Genomic DNA, 15,807 nt, shown 5'->3' with positions numbered 1-15,807 from the left:
GGTGTCAGCTGCTCATCTCACCGGAGGACTGGGCTCAGAGGTGGAGGGGGACTGTGCCCTTAGTCACTTGCTTTTCAGTGCATCTGCTCAGACCCCTGTTTATGCCATGCCTCTGCCCTGAACTTGTTACGCCTTTCTCCTCTCCTCATTTTGACAAAGTCCCTGATGTCTTCTTAATATGGGGATGATTCACAGCAATGCTCTCGGGCAGGACGAGGAAGTATTTTTAATGTGTTCCTCTTTCCACTAGGAAATGGTCACCTTTCCAGTGCCACAGAGCGTAGGACGAGTTTGGGACCTGGGGCCTCTTTGAGCGCTCTCCCATATCCAGCACCCATACAGGTGCCCCTGGAACCAAACTTTAGAGACCCAAGGGCATCCGGGCATCAGCGGTCCTCATCTGGCCCTCAGTCTGCAGTCTGTAGGGGCACTATATGGAATCTCCGTCCCACGGACTGTGCATGCAGAGCCTGCATCCCCAGGGAAGCTGTTAGCAGCAGACTGACTGTTCTCACGTGAAAGCATGGGAGGGTCTTGCATGGAAACGAGGTGTTTCGTGGCCCAAGGAAGCAGGGACTGTTGTGAGCCTTGCAAACGGCAGTTGCAGAGTATGGAAGATTAGGGAAGTTCCCACCGACAAATTATCATTCGTGAAAGGTGCTACAGGTGGAAGTTGCAGAAGTGTGGCTCCAGAGGTGACAGTGGGTGGAGGAGAGATGAGGCTTGTTCCTGACCCTGGAGGCCCGAGCAGGTTGATGGGTGTATTGGGGCAGCTTAGGAAACCCAGATAATGTTCGTCCCTAAGAGCGCTTTGCACTTTGCCTGAGCCAGAGTCAGACTGAACTCCGAGGAAAAGAATTGAGGGAGTTGAAGATCCTCGGGGAAGGAAGTTGCCGAGGCCCTGCAGGTTCCAGGCCTGTGAGACTGGGGTCTCCCAAACCCAGTCACGGGGGTTAGGGCATCTGAGTAGTCAGTTAACGTTTTGTTGAATTGAGTTGAATTGAAAGGCCACATGTAGCCTGAGAAGTAGATATGAAAAGGGTGGGGATTTCCTCCCTGTTTGCTTTTACCTCCCCTGTAGTAGAGTACATGATTGTGCTGCATGTGTATGAATAGTTTAAAAGGTTAAACCATCTTATCCAGAAAGAAGAGCCATCTCCACTCAGATACGCAGAAAGTAATTATAATAGCTAATGAAATGCATTTCAGATGACCACTCTGTGACATTTATTGTACCAGGTGCCTCATATAACTTATGAGATGCCTTATATAACTTATAACTGATCTTTGTGGTAAGAAGCTTGGTAGAGGAGGACTTCTGATTTCCATTTTACAGTTGGGGTAGAAAGGCTCACAAAGTTTTAAAAATATTCCTAAAATACCTTTTCCCAGTGGAGTCAGGATTGGGCCCCAGGTCTGTCTGACCCCTGATTGCTGTCCCCGCCCATGTGGGGCTTTAGTCTCATGCTCCTCCTTTGCCCAGGTGCCCATGTCACTGGCAGTGCACCTGCCATTTCCTTCCAAGTCCTGATTCCTAAAGCCAGCCCTGCCTGTGATCAGTCCTTTCTTTCTTTTTCTTTCTTTCTTTCTTTTTTTTTTTTTTTTAATTTTTTGACCACACCACATGGCATGTAGGATCTTAGTTCCTCAACCAGGAATCAAACCCGGGCCCCCCTGCAGTGGAAGTGCAGAGGCTTAACCACTGGACCACCGGGGAAGTACCCCTGTGATTAGTCCTTTCTTGGAATTATTCTAACTCTTGGCATATAACACGCAGTCTAACATCTGACTGTAAATTTTGCTTTTTTATGTTCTTTCATGGGGAAGGAATTAGATCTTTTACTCCTTATATGTTCCCCACAGTGACTGGATACACAGAGCAGGCATTTCACCCTGTAAATAATTTCGGCTGATTGGAGGTTTGTGGCTGAGCATCAGCTACCTCTCGCCTTCTTCCTTGCGGAAGTAGGGTCCCTCTTCCAAACCTCACACCCAATTTGAAGCATCTTCAAGTGGTCTACTCTCTCCTTCCCTTTTTCCTCTTGAGCATCCAGTCCCCTTTTGAGAGCAGGGATTTAGTGAAGCTGATGCAGTTGCTCTGTGGGTGGAGAAAGGCTTTGGAAATAAGAGATTCAGGTCCCTTAGGAGAGGCACTTGGTAGTGGAGTAACTAAGAGCATAGGCTCTGGAGTTGGACCCAGTTTCAAATCCTGGCTCTGCCGGTTCCTTACTCCGGTGCCATGGACAAGTCATGGAACCTCTCTGAGCCTGGGTTTCCCCATCCATAAAGCAGGGAAAGTCTTACTGCCTCGTTGGATTGTTGGGAAGATTGGATGATATAACACATTAAAAAACACAAAGAAGGGCTTCCCTGGTGGCGCAGTGGTTGAGAGTCCACCTGCCGATGCAGGGGACGCGGGTTCGTGACCCGGTCCGGGAAGATCCCACATGCCGCGGAGCGGCTAGGCCCGTGAGACATGGCCGCTGAGCCTGCGCGTCCGGAGCCTGTGCTCCGCAACGGGAGAGGCCACAACAGTGAGAGGCCCGCGTACCGCAAAAAAAACCAAACAAACAAATAACACAACAGATTGGTGGTTGTCAGAGGCGAAGGGTGGGGGAGTGGCCGAAATGGGTGAAGGGGGTCGAAAGATACAAACCTCCAGTTATCAAATCAGTAAGTCCTGGGGATGCAATGTGCAGCACGGTGACTGTGGTTGATAGCACTGTATTCTATATTTGAAAGTTGCTAAGAGAGTAGATCTTAAAAGCTATAATCTCATCACGAGAAAAAAAATTTGAGTGTTACGTACGAGACAGTGATCATTTGCAGTGCATACAAATATCAAATCATGTTGTACACCTGAAATGAATATACTGTTTTTTATCTTACAAATATACTGTTATATGTCCATCTCTTAATAATATATATGTATATAAAATATATATTTAATGGAGCATAATGGACATAGAACAGTGTGTGCTTGTGTATATATATAAAACCAATAAAATTTTCATCTACTTGACCCTCAAATAAAAACACTTGAAACAGTACTTCTCACCAAGCACTTTTTATCAGTACATCTGAGCCATTAAAGAAACACACAGTCGTAGACGGTGTGGGGTGTGGTACATGTGAGGCAAGAGGTTTTGGAGGCCAAGGAGCTTTGTCCTGTTAGAACTGGTGGTGGTGTGTATTGGGGAGGGGGATCCATGGGGATTGTTAAACCACTTGAGACCCTCCAGGAAGTGAAGCTAGAGGAAACTCTGTAATGCCTTCTGAGGCAGGGCAGCAAGAGGAATGGCCTGTGAACCCCCTTTTTAGGGTTGGGGGCACGGGTACCTGCCTCAGGGTGAATCAAGTCCTCAACGGGTGACCAGCATGCCTGGTAACTTTCTATCTCTTTCTCTGTCTAGCGACCTGCTGATGAGGGACAACCTGTTTGAAATAATAACCAGCTCCAGGACCTTCTACGTGCAGGTAAAAAGCTCGCTGCCAGAAGACGCTGATGTTCCTTCTCTGTGGGTGGTGTACTTGTAGGCCTGCCTTTCCCTTTGCTTTCTCTTTTATTTTGTTCGAAGCTTCTAGGTGGTAAATTTAGCCCCCGATAGTCAGTCCGACTCCCATTTTATTCTAAACAGGATGTTTGCCAAAAGCTTCCCAACCGTAAAATAATAAGAACGGGTTGAGCCGCTACACTGGGGAATGTGAGTTTGTACCAGCTGCTCGTAGCTGCTGGGCGCCAGCTCAGCAGAGAAAAGGAGAACTGGTCAGTGGTTTCACTTCTCCCTTGGAGGGTATTTATAAGCCCCGTCTATGTGTGGACAGCACTGTGTGCGGAAGGACAAAAGTACAGAGGGCCCTGTGCGGGCACCAGGTGCACAGCCAGCTGCACAGAGAAAGCGATTGTTTGGACTCTGACGGTTCAGCTCTCAGAAGCATCTCCCCTCCACCCACAGCCTTGGAGTTCTCCCAACTCCTTCTCAAATCATAGGAGCTAGAAAGGCAGATTTCTAGCCTCTAGCATGGCCTAGACTTTCAAGGCCAGGCCCTCGCTGCAGCCTGCCTAGCCGTCCACAGAGCGTGCCTTGATTCCTGCAGCCTCACGGCGATGGTGCCCGTCTAGCGCCAAGACTGCCATGGAGTGTGTTGGTTGAAATGTGGGGCTCCCCGACCGAAGCTTCTCAGGGTTCCCCGCGCGCTCCCCACTCAACACCCTCCCTTTCGTGAGATCGACCCTCACCCATTTCGTGAGCAGCAGGTCCCTCTGAACGGGTCCCCCTTCCTGAGCCCAGCAGACATGCTAGCAGCCTGAGGCATCTGTGTGTTCCATTCATTTAGACAAGCATCTGGTAAGAGCTGTGGAGAAGTGCTGCTGGGGCCCTAGAGCAGCCTCCACGGCCATTCAGGGACATGTTTGAGCTGTCGGTGCACCAAAAGAGCTTCCAGTTCTTGGACTAGACAGATGGGGTGTTGCCTCATCCTGGGGACCCCGCATTCAACAGAGGGGATCCTGAACCCGAGAGGGAGATAGGTAAATAGGCAGTTAGGACAGTGTGCTGAGGTGGGGAGGGCGTGTTGGAGAGATGAACACGGGAGCTTTTGGGGCAGCGAAACTGTCCCGTGTGATACTGCAGTGGCAGATGTGTGACATCGAATTTCACAGCACAGAGCATAAACCTTTAATATATGCAAATCTAAAAAATCATTTAGGAGGTCAGGTGATCCTAGCATGGCATGCAGAATATGACCAAAGAGCCTAAATGTGTTACAACTATGAAACAACCTCACTCATGGGAGTGGGGGAATAAAACAACAAAAAACAAGACAACAGTGTGAGAAGGGCTACCCTTAGAGTGAGTAGTGGTTGCCATGGGAACTCCCAAGAAGGGTACCTCCCCCAGTCTCAGGGAGTCAAGGGAGGTTTCCTGAAGGAAGATACGCCGAAGCCAAACCCTTGGCGGAAGAGTGGCCCAGGCAGAGGGAACAGCAAACAGCAGGGGTTAAAAAAGCTTGGAGATGAAAGGGGCACAGGTGCTGGGAAGCTGATATGGAGGGCCTGTGGTCTGTGGGCCTTGTTCAGGAGCTTGTATTTTATCCTGGGAGTTAGGGTCCTTGGAGGTTAAGCTAGGGGAGTGACCCAATCAGATCTGCCTCCTAAAAATCCCACTTGGGCAAGTGACCTAAGAGCCTTGTTTTCCTCATCTGTAAAGTGGAGATGAGAGCCCTCGGTCCTGGTCCTGTTGATGGGATGCTGGCGGTGAATATCCTGTCCGGTGCAGTGTAGGGGACAGGTAAGAAAAGGGTTAGACAGGAGCCAGGGAGGGCAGCTGGAAGGCTGTTGTAATGGTTTCAGTGAGAGATAAAGGTAGCCTGAACTTGGATGGATGGAGAAAAGTGGAAACATTTGAAGCTATTGATAAGTCCTTTCCAGGACTTGAGAGTTGATTGGATGTGGGGTGAAGGGAGCGATTATGCTGGGGTTAAGAGTCTAGAACAGAGCCTTGGACTGGAGATAGTGATTTGGGAAACATGAACGTCAACCAAAAAAAAAAAAAAAGTTCAGAAGACACTGCATCATTGGCACGAGTGTCTGCACATTGACCAGGACCTTATCATCATTTCTGTCCTACTTTGCCATCTGCTCCCACATTTCTAGGATAAAAGAACACTCACATCCCCCTGAATAAATAAATGAGCAAATGGACAAATCTGTGTATAGCACCAAAACTCAGAATAGAAGGTTGGAGAAGAGTAGAGATTAAAACTCTTTAAGAATATGTATTTACTCATTTAAAAACAACAACTATAAACTCGTTTATGTTAACACAAGTAACATTTAATGAAAAATAACGCTTTCTAAAACAAAAAAGCAACAGGAGTAGCATTTTTAAAATATATTTTTGCAAATCGCTTTAATGGCTGGTTTATTAGAAGACAGCAGGATTCTCATATCTGCTTCTGCACTCAGTCTGTGGCCATATGTTGTTTTGATGGAAGAGTATGAAGAAAATCTGGCCCCGCAGAGACATGTGTTTGGAATAAAGGGATATTTTAATAGCTCTTTCAGATAATTGTGGATCGTCTTTGATTCTATACCGAAACTTGACAAATTGTAGTTTCTTAATGTTTAGGTGCTGTGTGGAATCAGAAGCTGGTATCAATAAACTTTCATACTCTTACATTAAAATCCATTGGTCAGTTTTGCATTCTGAATGGATCATATGTGGCAGGGCTGTATCTAAAGGTGGGATTGGTTCTTGGGGAGAGGTAGGGGTTATTAGCTTGTTGGAAAGGGAGGGCTGCAGAGGTTGGGAATAAGATTAAGAAGGAGATGCCTAAAGCTTTTGGACAGCTGCAATGGAAGTAACCAGAGGTACATATGGGAAGCCTTTTATTGATGGCCCATTAGAACTCAGTGCTTGAAACCACTGAAAATGTTATGATACCGGTCTCATTCCAGATAATCAAAGCTCATCGGACTGCAATAAAACCACAGACTGCAGTGACGCATTTAATACCCTTTGTTCCTCTCACCTCAAAAACTGCCCTCAAGGACAGAAACCCTACTTTTCCTTTTGAACCAAGCACCAGAAACATGTACACACTTAAGCAGACCAGGAAGAGAGGAAGGTATAAGCTTGGCAGTTCCCTTCTTGTTCTTGTTGAGTTTCAAGGCTTTTTTTCTAGTCTCTTAGTAATTCACCACAGGGTGGGTGGATTTCAGCTCCGTGTTTTACTGGTTCATGGAGCTACCTTTGTGATGTGGTTTTAAGATATTTTTGAGTTTTTGATGAAAGCTAAGCACAGGCTTTCCATAGAAGATAGATATACACATACACTGTAATTTTTGCATATAATTTTTGAGGTTTCACTTAATTTCTGTTGCCAGTGGAGTCCAGTTCTTAAAACTACTAATAGAGATTTAAACTGTGATCTCAGTAATGTAATATCCTATTTCTTCTCGTGTGGGATCAGTATCTGCTTTTCTCTTTGAATAGTATATATATATATATATTTTTTAATAAATTTATTTATTTTTGGCCGCGTTTGGTGTTCATTGCTGTGCGCGGGCTTTCTCTAGTTGCGGCGAGCAGGGGCCACTTCATTGCGGTGCGCGGGCTTCTCATTGTGGTGGCTTCTCTTGTTGTGGAACACGGTCTCTAGGCGTGCAGGCTTCAGTAGTTGTGGCACGTGGGCTCAGTAGTTGTGGCTCGAGGGCTCTGGAGAGCAGGCTTAGTAGTTGTGGTGCAGGGGCTTAGTTGCTCCACTGCATGTGAGACCTTCCCAGACCAGGGCTCGAACCCGTGTCCCTTGCATTGGCAGGTGGATTCTTAACCACTGCGCCACCAGGGAAGCCCCTTGAATAATGTTTTAAACATTAGTGAACATTAAAATAATGTTTACTACTGTTTATTATCCTCATGGCTGGGTTCACTACCTGGGTTATCTGACAGAAAAATGTCCTTAAACGGAATTAGAGCATTAGGGAAGAAATGTAATTAGCAAACAATTTCCGTCTCAAATACTAAATGTTTTAAGAAAGAGATTTAATTGTTTTTCCCATCATATTAGCAAAGATTTTTTAAAAATTGTAATATTTAAAACAACAAAAAAATAAAAAATAAAAGGGAATTCCCTGTCAGTCCAGTGGTTAGGACTCCACGCTTTCACTGCTGTGGGCCCAGGTTCCCTTCCTGGTTGGGGAACGAAGATCCTGCAAGCTCGCCTTGTGGCCAAAAAATGAAAAAAAGTTTTTTAACTGTAATATTTAATTCTAACAAGGATGCATGTAATATACATACATACATATATATGTTTAAATGAAATCTATATTATTGACTAGAAATCACTCTGGCCATATATAAGAAGAGCCTTAAAAGCATGGATACTCTGGGACTTTCCCGGCAGTCCAGTGGTTAAGACTGCACTTCCACTGCAGGGGGCGTGGGTTCGATTCCCGGAACTAAGATCCCACATGCCATGTGGTGTGGGCCCCCCCCCCAGAATAAAAGCATGCATACTCTTAAGCAACTTCCCTGGGAGCTGAAGAATCTTAAGTATGAAAAAAGCTTTATACACAAAGATGTGAATAGCAGTATTGTTTATATTAGAGAATTGGAAATGATCTGAACGAATTCTAGAGGATCTGGATTCTTGTGTGTGAGTTTCCAGCAGTTAAGTCAGGTGATTCCCAGTGTCCTCTGATTCAGGATTCCTTGCTAAGTGGAGCTGGGGTGAGCACACCTAGGTTGGTTGAGTGATTGCTCCTAGAGAAGGAGTGAGTGTTTGTTGACTGTCTCAAACGACAGTCAGATAGGTGGTCTGTGGCTTGTGGGTGGGGCGTTTTTTGCTATGGTGATAAAAGGACTAAAAGTAGCTTAAAAAGCCCTGGAAACTGACTATTGGACTGTCATCATGGGGGTCTTGCAATCTGTTTAATGAAAACATTCCATCTCCTGTGTGATGCGGGAGACCTTTGTCTCTCCCTTAGCTCCCATCCCCATCTTTCCCTCTGTCTTCTCACATTTCCCCACCAAATCAACTTCTGTTCCCCTAGAAGGAAAATCTGTAAGAAATGCTATTCTGCTGATGGACAATTTAATTGCCACCATCTCATTCCAATTCAAAATAGCCTTTCTTCTCCCCCAAATATGTTATCTTATTATTATTTTTTTTACAGAACTTCCCTTTAATTATCTTTTGCTCATATTATTTTAATTTACTTAACAATGACAATAATTTACATGCAGATGCTCTTTCCATATAACGCCCCCAGAGTTGCAGCTTGCTGTCTTCTATATTACTTTTTGTTTCCAGGGTCATCTCTATAATGTAATTGACTAGTGAAGTAATTAAGAATTTGAATATGACTTTCTACATAAATTAAGAAGCATACTGGGGCTTCCCTGGTGGTGCAGTGGTTGAGGGTCCGCCTGCCAATGCAGGGGACGCGGGTTCGTGCCCCAGTCCGGGAGGATCCCGCATACCGCGGAGTGGCTGGGCCCGTGGGCCATGGCCGCTGAGCCTGCGCATCCGGAGCCTGTGCTCCGCAGCGGGAGAGGCCGCAACAGTGAGAGGCCCGTGTACCGCAAAAAAAAAAAAAAAAGCATGCTGTAATATTATTCTGCTTACAGTTGAAAACTTTTTTAATTAGCAAAGTATTCTTTTGAAACTGAGATTGGAAAATGCAATGTATAATTGGTCACTTTATCCAGAGAAAAGCAATATAACTAAGGTGAATTGAGATATAATACAGTTTTACTTTAAATTTCCTAACTGTAGAAATAGACATTAGCATTTATGGATAATGTTATTTATAATAGAAATAATTATTAATATCTTTTCAAACAACCCAAGGAATCTGAGAGACTTCAAGAAATATAGACATGTGTACAGAAATCCTTAAGAAGGCTGAAAAGAATACAATAGAAAACAGGTAGGCAGTGAAGACCTGGTCACCCTCCCGTCTGTAAACCATTTTATGGGGCTGATAAACAAGCATGTTAAGAAAAAGTATGTTATCTTACTTGATCCCAACAATTTGATCCTTTAGGTAAGAATTATCCACAGTTTGAGTATGAAGAAAATGGAATTAAAAAGTTGTAGGGAGAAGGCAGCAAACATATTTATAATATTGGAATTTAAGGCTTCATCTGTGTCCCTCATATAATAATAACAACAACAACAATAATGACTAATATGAAGCCCTTTCTGTGTATTAGGCTCTTTCAAACTGCCTTACCTAAATGAGTTCATTTAATTTTTCCCAATAGTTCTACTTGTGGAACAGGTTAGCTAGCCCTGCTATCAGTAAAATACCTTCTGGAAGAATCTTGGAGACCGTGTCCTGGTTATCTTTATAGACTAGGGATGGATTTCTCTTTCTGGGAAACCACCAGGTTGTCAGGTAACTGGGAAGAGAAAAGTCCAGGGAAGAGAGAGGGCAGGTGAATTTGCAGCTATGGTGCGTGAGAGGGGTCTTCTCCAGGGGCACCGTTGCTGCCTCTCTTTGGCCCAGCGTGCCAGTGTGTGAAACTGTTCCCCTTGTAAGTGTCCTGCACACACCTAACCAGGGAGGGTTGGTTTGGGGACAGGATGGGGTAAGCATGCAAATTTGAGGGTTTTAAAAAGACTGGTCATGTATTACCTTGATATAATGCAAAGGGAAAGAATCATTCTAGGGATGGGGAGAGTGAGGGGTATATGTGGAGAATTTTGCAGGCCAGCGTGTGTGGTGTTTGCATTCATGTATGCACAGGCATGCAGATGCACGCTGGTAATTTTGGGTGGCTCTATCAGGGGAAGGTGCAGGGCGACAGAGAGAGGTTAACTAATAAAACGTTTCTGGAGGTCAAGGCTTCATTCAGTCTTGGTCCCATCTGTGTGCCTGGTACCTGATGTCACGTGTCACCCTGAGTAAGGCCTCAGTAAATGTTTGCCAGGTTCACTTGGATTCAGCTCCTGTAAAGCTGGAAAGCACTGAGAATTCCCAGGGCTCTACCTACTGTGGCTTGGCTTCTGATTTTCCTCTTTCTTCACAGAGCCGCTGCTGCCCCCTTCTGGGGTTGCTCGGTATTTCTGAGGGAAGAACTTTTTAAGGCCTCGCCTGTGCCCTTCCCTACTTGTTGGTGAGCTTGGTGCTGCAAGTCTAGCAACTCTTGAGGCCTGGATGGGACCCAGGACAGACCCAGATCCCTTGTGCTTTGAGAGAAGCCCTATTCCTGGAGAAACCACCTGTCTGGGAGGATTTGCAGAGGATTTGGTTTTAATGGGACTGGAGCTGAAAGTGGGATCATTTGTTGGGATAGCTGGGGTAGAAGGATGACTGCACTGGGTGTCAGGAGAACTGGAATCTAGACCAGCCCTAAACCTTGGGCTCTGGCTTTCTGGGCTTCATTTTCCTTTTCTGTAAAACAGGGGGTGAGGCCAGGCCGATTGTGTTCCAGAGGGGGGTGAGGGACTTCAGTAGGGATGGGCCTCTAAGCTCTCCCTCTGTCACAACCTCTGCCCCACTTTGAGCCCTTTTATTTATGGGGTGACAAATATAATTTTTCTGGGGAAAAGAATGTCCTCAGAAGTCTGAAAGCCACTGGCCTGGATGGTCTCTGAGATCCCTTCCAGCTCTCTCTAATGGTGTGATTTTACGAACTTAGAATTGAGTCACAGGCGTGAAAGCTGAAATCACAGTGCCAGACGTGTCTCTGTAAGTGTGGTGGGTGTTTTGCAGGCAGACAGTCCAGAAGACATGCACAGCTGGATTAAGGAGATCGGGGCAGCTGTCCAGGCCCTCAAGTGCCACCCCAGAGTAAGTCACTTCCTTCCTGTTCACAGTCACTGTCAACCTCGTGAGTTGTCCTGAGTGGGTGGGTTTTATTTGGTGATGTAGGGAAGCAGCCCGGTGCCCAGATGCAGCTGAAGCCCCGGGCTGTCTTGCTTGTTTTTCTCTTTTGACTGGTTTGGGTACAGATTTTTATTTTTTGTTTTTTTCAGTAGTTGGAGGAAGTGAGGTAGGGTTGGATAGAGAACCAGAGCTTCTGATGTGTCCTGCACATCTCCCTGCCAGGCAGACCTTGACACTTCTGGGGTGAATGCTGCTGGCCATGTTTAATTTCTGTAGACGCGTGTCTCTGGGCCTGTGAGGGTGGTGATCCTGGAGGGGGTCCTCTTCCTGGGACCGTGGGATAAACATTGTCAGGAAAACTCTTACTTTCCTCTTTTTCCCGCCTTTTATTTTTGTAGGAAATGTCCTTTTCTCGATCCATTTCTTTGACCCGCTCTGGAAGCTCCAGCCTCTCAGGGGGGCCCAACTCTGTCTTGTGCAGAGGGCGGCCACCTCTGGAGGAGAGAAGGGCCCTCTGCAAAGCTCCCTCCGTGGCTTCCTCCTGGCAGCCCTGGACACCTGTCCCCCAGGCTGGGGAAAAGCTGCTGCCCACTGAAGAGACTCCTGAGGACTCTTTTTTCATGCCTCGACTTGGGGAGAGCAGTACTTCTGGGGTGCTGCCCAGCTCCCGGATAAGGCACAGATCGGAGCCCCAGCACCCCAAGGAGAAGCCATTTGTGTTCAACCTCGATGATGAAAACATACGGACCTCTGATGTGTGATGAGGCGCAGTGCCCAGGAGGGAAGGGGAGGACTCAGATGTCCAAGGGGCCGTGACTCAGTTTCTCCACCTGCTGGAGGACAGTCGGAGGCCTTCCTGGCACTCACATCCTTGTGGAGCTCTCTTGGGGGAGGGGAGCATCCAGCTGTTTTTGTTTTTTTTTTAAATCAGTGCAGTGTTTTTAATTCGGGAAAGTCACCAGGTTAGACCTGTAGGCTTGCTCAGTGGAGAGCAGGGTGCCTCTTACCTTGACTCTTCCATGGTCCACCTGGTGAGTGGAGGTTGGAAGTCCAATTTCATCCCTAACCAAGTTTTTGTTCCTTGTCCTTGTCTTATTAGTTTCTTCCCTTTGTTTTCAGGCTGGGTGCAGAACCTTGAGGCCAGTCATCTGGTTTTATCCTATTGCTGTTCATTGGCTGAAGTTTGACTGTGAAGTAGGAGGGTGGGAACTCACCCAACTGAAACTGGGGGAACCAGTGGGGGACACCCAGGCTCCAGCTTGGCCGGGATACATTCTGAGGGGAGGTGTTAAAATCTGGGCGCTGGTCGGGGGGGGGCCCTGAATGTCGACCAGGGCAGATTCCCCCAACCTCCAGGGGACCTCCATAGGGGAAGAAATAGGGACCTCTTGTAAGGAATGGGAGAATGCACTCCCAACCCCAGTGCATCAGCCAGTTTCGGGAATTACTCTGTTCTCTTTGAGATGTTCTTTCACCCCAAATACTGTCGCTGTGAGAGACAGACCTGCCCACCCTGTTGCTGTGTCAGGCCCTTAGGATGGGTTTATCAGTGTTCAGTGCTGAGAACAGAACAGACATTGCCCTTGATATGGCATTACTTGGAATGTGTGGAGGGTTGATGAGTGTATGATAATTCACTTGTGTGATACATCACATCTGTATTTTAGAGTTTGAGAGTTGCTATAAAGCAGGTGCTGGGAAGAGATGGAGTTGAGTTCATCCAGCTAAAAATTTTTGATCCATGTTTTCCAGACAGAAGAAAAGGTCTCTTTTCGCAAAGACAGATGATCTTGGGTTCTTGCCTCTCAGCTCTTCTTTCATGGGCCGATAGTAGTCTGATTTTAAGTGCTGTATATTGTATACCTTGGCAGATTTGCTTTCTTTCTGTTCTTTGTGTTGCCCTTTGGGTGATGCCTCGTGTCTGTACTTGCATGATGAAATCTTGTCGTCTGACGAGGTTCTACGTTCATAACAGTGAGGAGATAACAAAGATAATCTTGAGAGATATTTATATCTTTAATAAAATAGAAACTGTGCAGAGAAACATTGATTTACAGCCTATGCATTGCTGGTTAGAGATTTCCCAGGTAGAAGAGCATAGATTGTATTTCCCATCCCGTATTTTAGGATGTACCTTCTTCCATTTGACAAGAGATCCTATTTCCAGGGTCCCTGGGAGAAATTATCTGTCCAGCTTATGTGGTGAACTGCTACCAAGGTTCCCTAAAGGGAGGGAGCTTAACTCAGTTCTATCTAGAACTCTGTATCAGCTAGATCAGTTAATTTTGTCTTTAAATTAAGAATTAACGAGTAGAGGAGGAGACTGTGATCAGAAAATCCTTAGTGGCTTGAGGGAAATCTTCTGTTTGTTTCGGGCAGTGTAGTTTCCTTGAAGTCTGTGTCAGGTTGAGAACTTTTCTTGACCGTACTTCTTTGGAGATAACTTTCACTTAAATTGTTTGCCCTAGTGGTCCTGGTATAAAAAAGGAAATCTGCTCTAGATTTCTCTCTCTCTCTTTTTTTCCCCTCTTTTCTGCAGCCTCCTGTATACTTTTGTCCTTAGAAATCCCTGGTTTGGAGGTTATTTATTTATGAGTGATCAAGGTGACAACATACTTCAAGTAGCCTGGTTTCAAGAAGGCATTACGAATTCTTAAAGTTCTTTGTCTCAGGTTTCATCTTCAGATTTTCCTCAAGAAAATTCTTTGGCTAGGTGAAAGAAAGTGCACAGAGAAATGGAACTAACAAAGATAAATTAGGACCTTCTGAGATCTCTGTAAACATTCCCTGACTCATGGAAAGATGTCATCTCCTGGTGTTTAACTTGTGAAAATCTACCCATTTCTTCCTCTTTTAAATAAACTCTCTGCTCGATTACTACTGCTAAATTAATTGGCCATTATGGTAAGCTGATATGTTTCTTATTCAGTAAGGTTTATTTTGAGAATGTATTAAATTAAACATGCTTATAAATCCAGATTGTATTATCATAATAGAGGGGGAACAAGGATTCTAGTTGGCAGATACTTGGGAATTCCAAGTTAGAGCATTGTTAATGTAGTTCCAACACCAGATAAATATAATTATCTTCAATGAAGCTTAGAGGCATTCTCATTGCCAAATCTTATTTCAGAATTCCTTTCGTGCTCATATTTCTTAGCTTCTGGTTAATTTCACATCACACCTTTTAATGTCACTACACATGTGAGCCAAAGATGGTGCATATACGACCAAAGCATTTGGTTTCAAATGTGAAAAATGGAACCAAATGGAAAAAACAAGGAGGGGATGCAATATCGATTAGTAGTTAAGTGCATAGGCTCTGGAATAAATCTGTTTGTTTCGTTTTTTAAAAAACAGGAACCAAAAAAGGTACTGCATTTTTTTGTGTGTGTGGAATAAAAACGTTCTCTGAGTTGTGCTGTTTTCATAAGACTTTTGACATGGTCTTGACCCACTGTGTGTAACAGCTTCAGGTGTCTCCCCATAGGTGAACTATTATTGTCCACTGTTCTTGAAAGTTAAGGAATTGCTTGCTCAGGGTCAGCTGATGGCTGGTGAACGTAGTCTGGCCTTTTGCATTCTGTGAGATGACAGTCGTACTAAGGTGTCCATCAGGTAAAGCGATCTCAGGTGAAAATTGCAGAGTTACACATCTGTTTCTGAATAGAATGCTGAGCTCCCATGAGAAAGAGTCCAACTTCATAGTTCACTTGAAGCAGAAGGTGGTTTGTTGTTTTATTTTTTTCCCCCTGAATGTAACTGTGCTCTGATATGGTCTGAAAGGATCCAATAAATAAGTGGCAGATTCAGTAGTTGAGCAGTGGGATTTGATATGTTTGTTTTCACTGTTAACCAGATAAATAGACATAAGGAAGTAGCAGAGTTTTGGAAACTGAGTTTCCCAAATCAGCTTTGTTTATAAAGTTTGAACATGTCAGAAACGGACAGTTTATTACATCTTTTCTACCAATGTCACTTTTTTTCCTTAGTCCCTTTTTCTCTCTGTTACTGCCTGCAGTAGTGAATTACAGTCACTCATGCTCGGTAGAGTTTCAATAAAGAGATTATTTGGCCCAAAAACATACTGTTTGACCCCTTCCCCCGCTGCTCCCCAAGGTGTAGCATGATTCTGTGTTTTGAACCAGTATGTTTCAGCTGTGAAATGCACTTGTAGGCTGAGCTGAGTGCATGGAAACTCTTACGCTTCTCATTTTAAGCGATCTCCTACTTGGTATGTAGCAAAAAATAATTTTCTAAAACGGTTTTGTCGCTTGTTTTGTAATAAAAACCATGTGAAATACTGAAGTAGGTTGTGTGTTTTCCTAACTCTGCTCGTCTGTCCGTGGGTGGGTGAGTTGTCAGTCTGCCCCCGTTCTTGGTGTTCTGAATTCCACGAGGTGGGGGAAGGGCCGGGACGCGGGGCGGGGTGGGGAACCGGTGTGTGTGGAGAGGGCTGCCAGGTT

The 15,807-nt window shown here is 45.3% G+C and overlaps 1 protein-coding gene across 7 annotated transcripts in view; it reads left to right on the top strand.

Moving 5' to 3' along the window:
- The window catches only part of PLEKHA2 (pleckstrin homology domain containing A2), a 71,002-nt gene extending 55,353 nt beyond the window's left edge, over positions 1-15,649 (top strand). For 6 of the 7 annotated variants that reach the window (XM_029226537.1, XM_029226536.1, XM_029226533.1 and 3 more), the window contains 3 exons: positions 3,414-3,477; positions 11,228-11,305; positions 11,740-15,649. In XM_029226537.1, the coding sequence (XP_029082370.1) occupies positions 3,414-3,477; positions 11,228-11,305; positions 11,740-12,102 (505 nt within the window). In that variant the 3' untranslated portion in view covers positions 12,103-15,649. Of the gene's footprint in view, positions 1-3,413; positions 3,478-6,460; positions 6,977-11,227; positions 11,306-11,739 lie in introns of those variants that run through there. The other variant, XM_029226538.1, reaches the window with a different exon arrangement.
- The last annotated feature ends 158 nt before the right edge of the window (positions 15,650-15,807 follow it).

This window comes from Monodon monoceros, unplaced genomic scaffold (genome assembly GCF_005190385.1).
Source record: "Monodon monoceros isolate NGI ecotype Baffin Bay Population unplaced genomic scaffold, NGI_Narwhal_1 Super_Scaffold_17, whole genome shotgun sequence".
Taxonomy (NCBI): Eukaryota; Metazoa; Chordata; class Mammalia; order Artiodactyla; family Monodontidae; genus Monodon; species Monodon monoceros.
The sequence above is the reverse complement of the archived record's forward strand: the minus strand, read 5'-3'. Positions and strand labels throughout refer to the sequence as shown.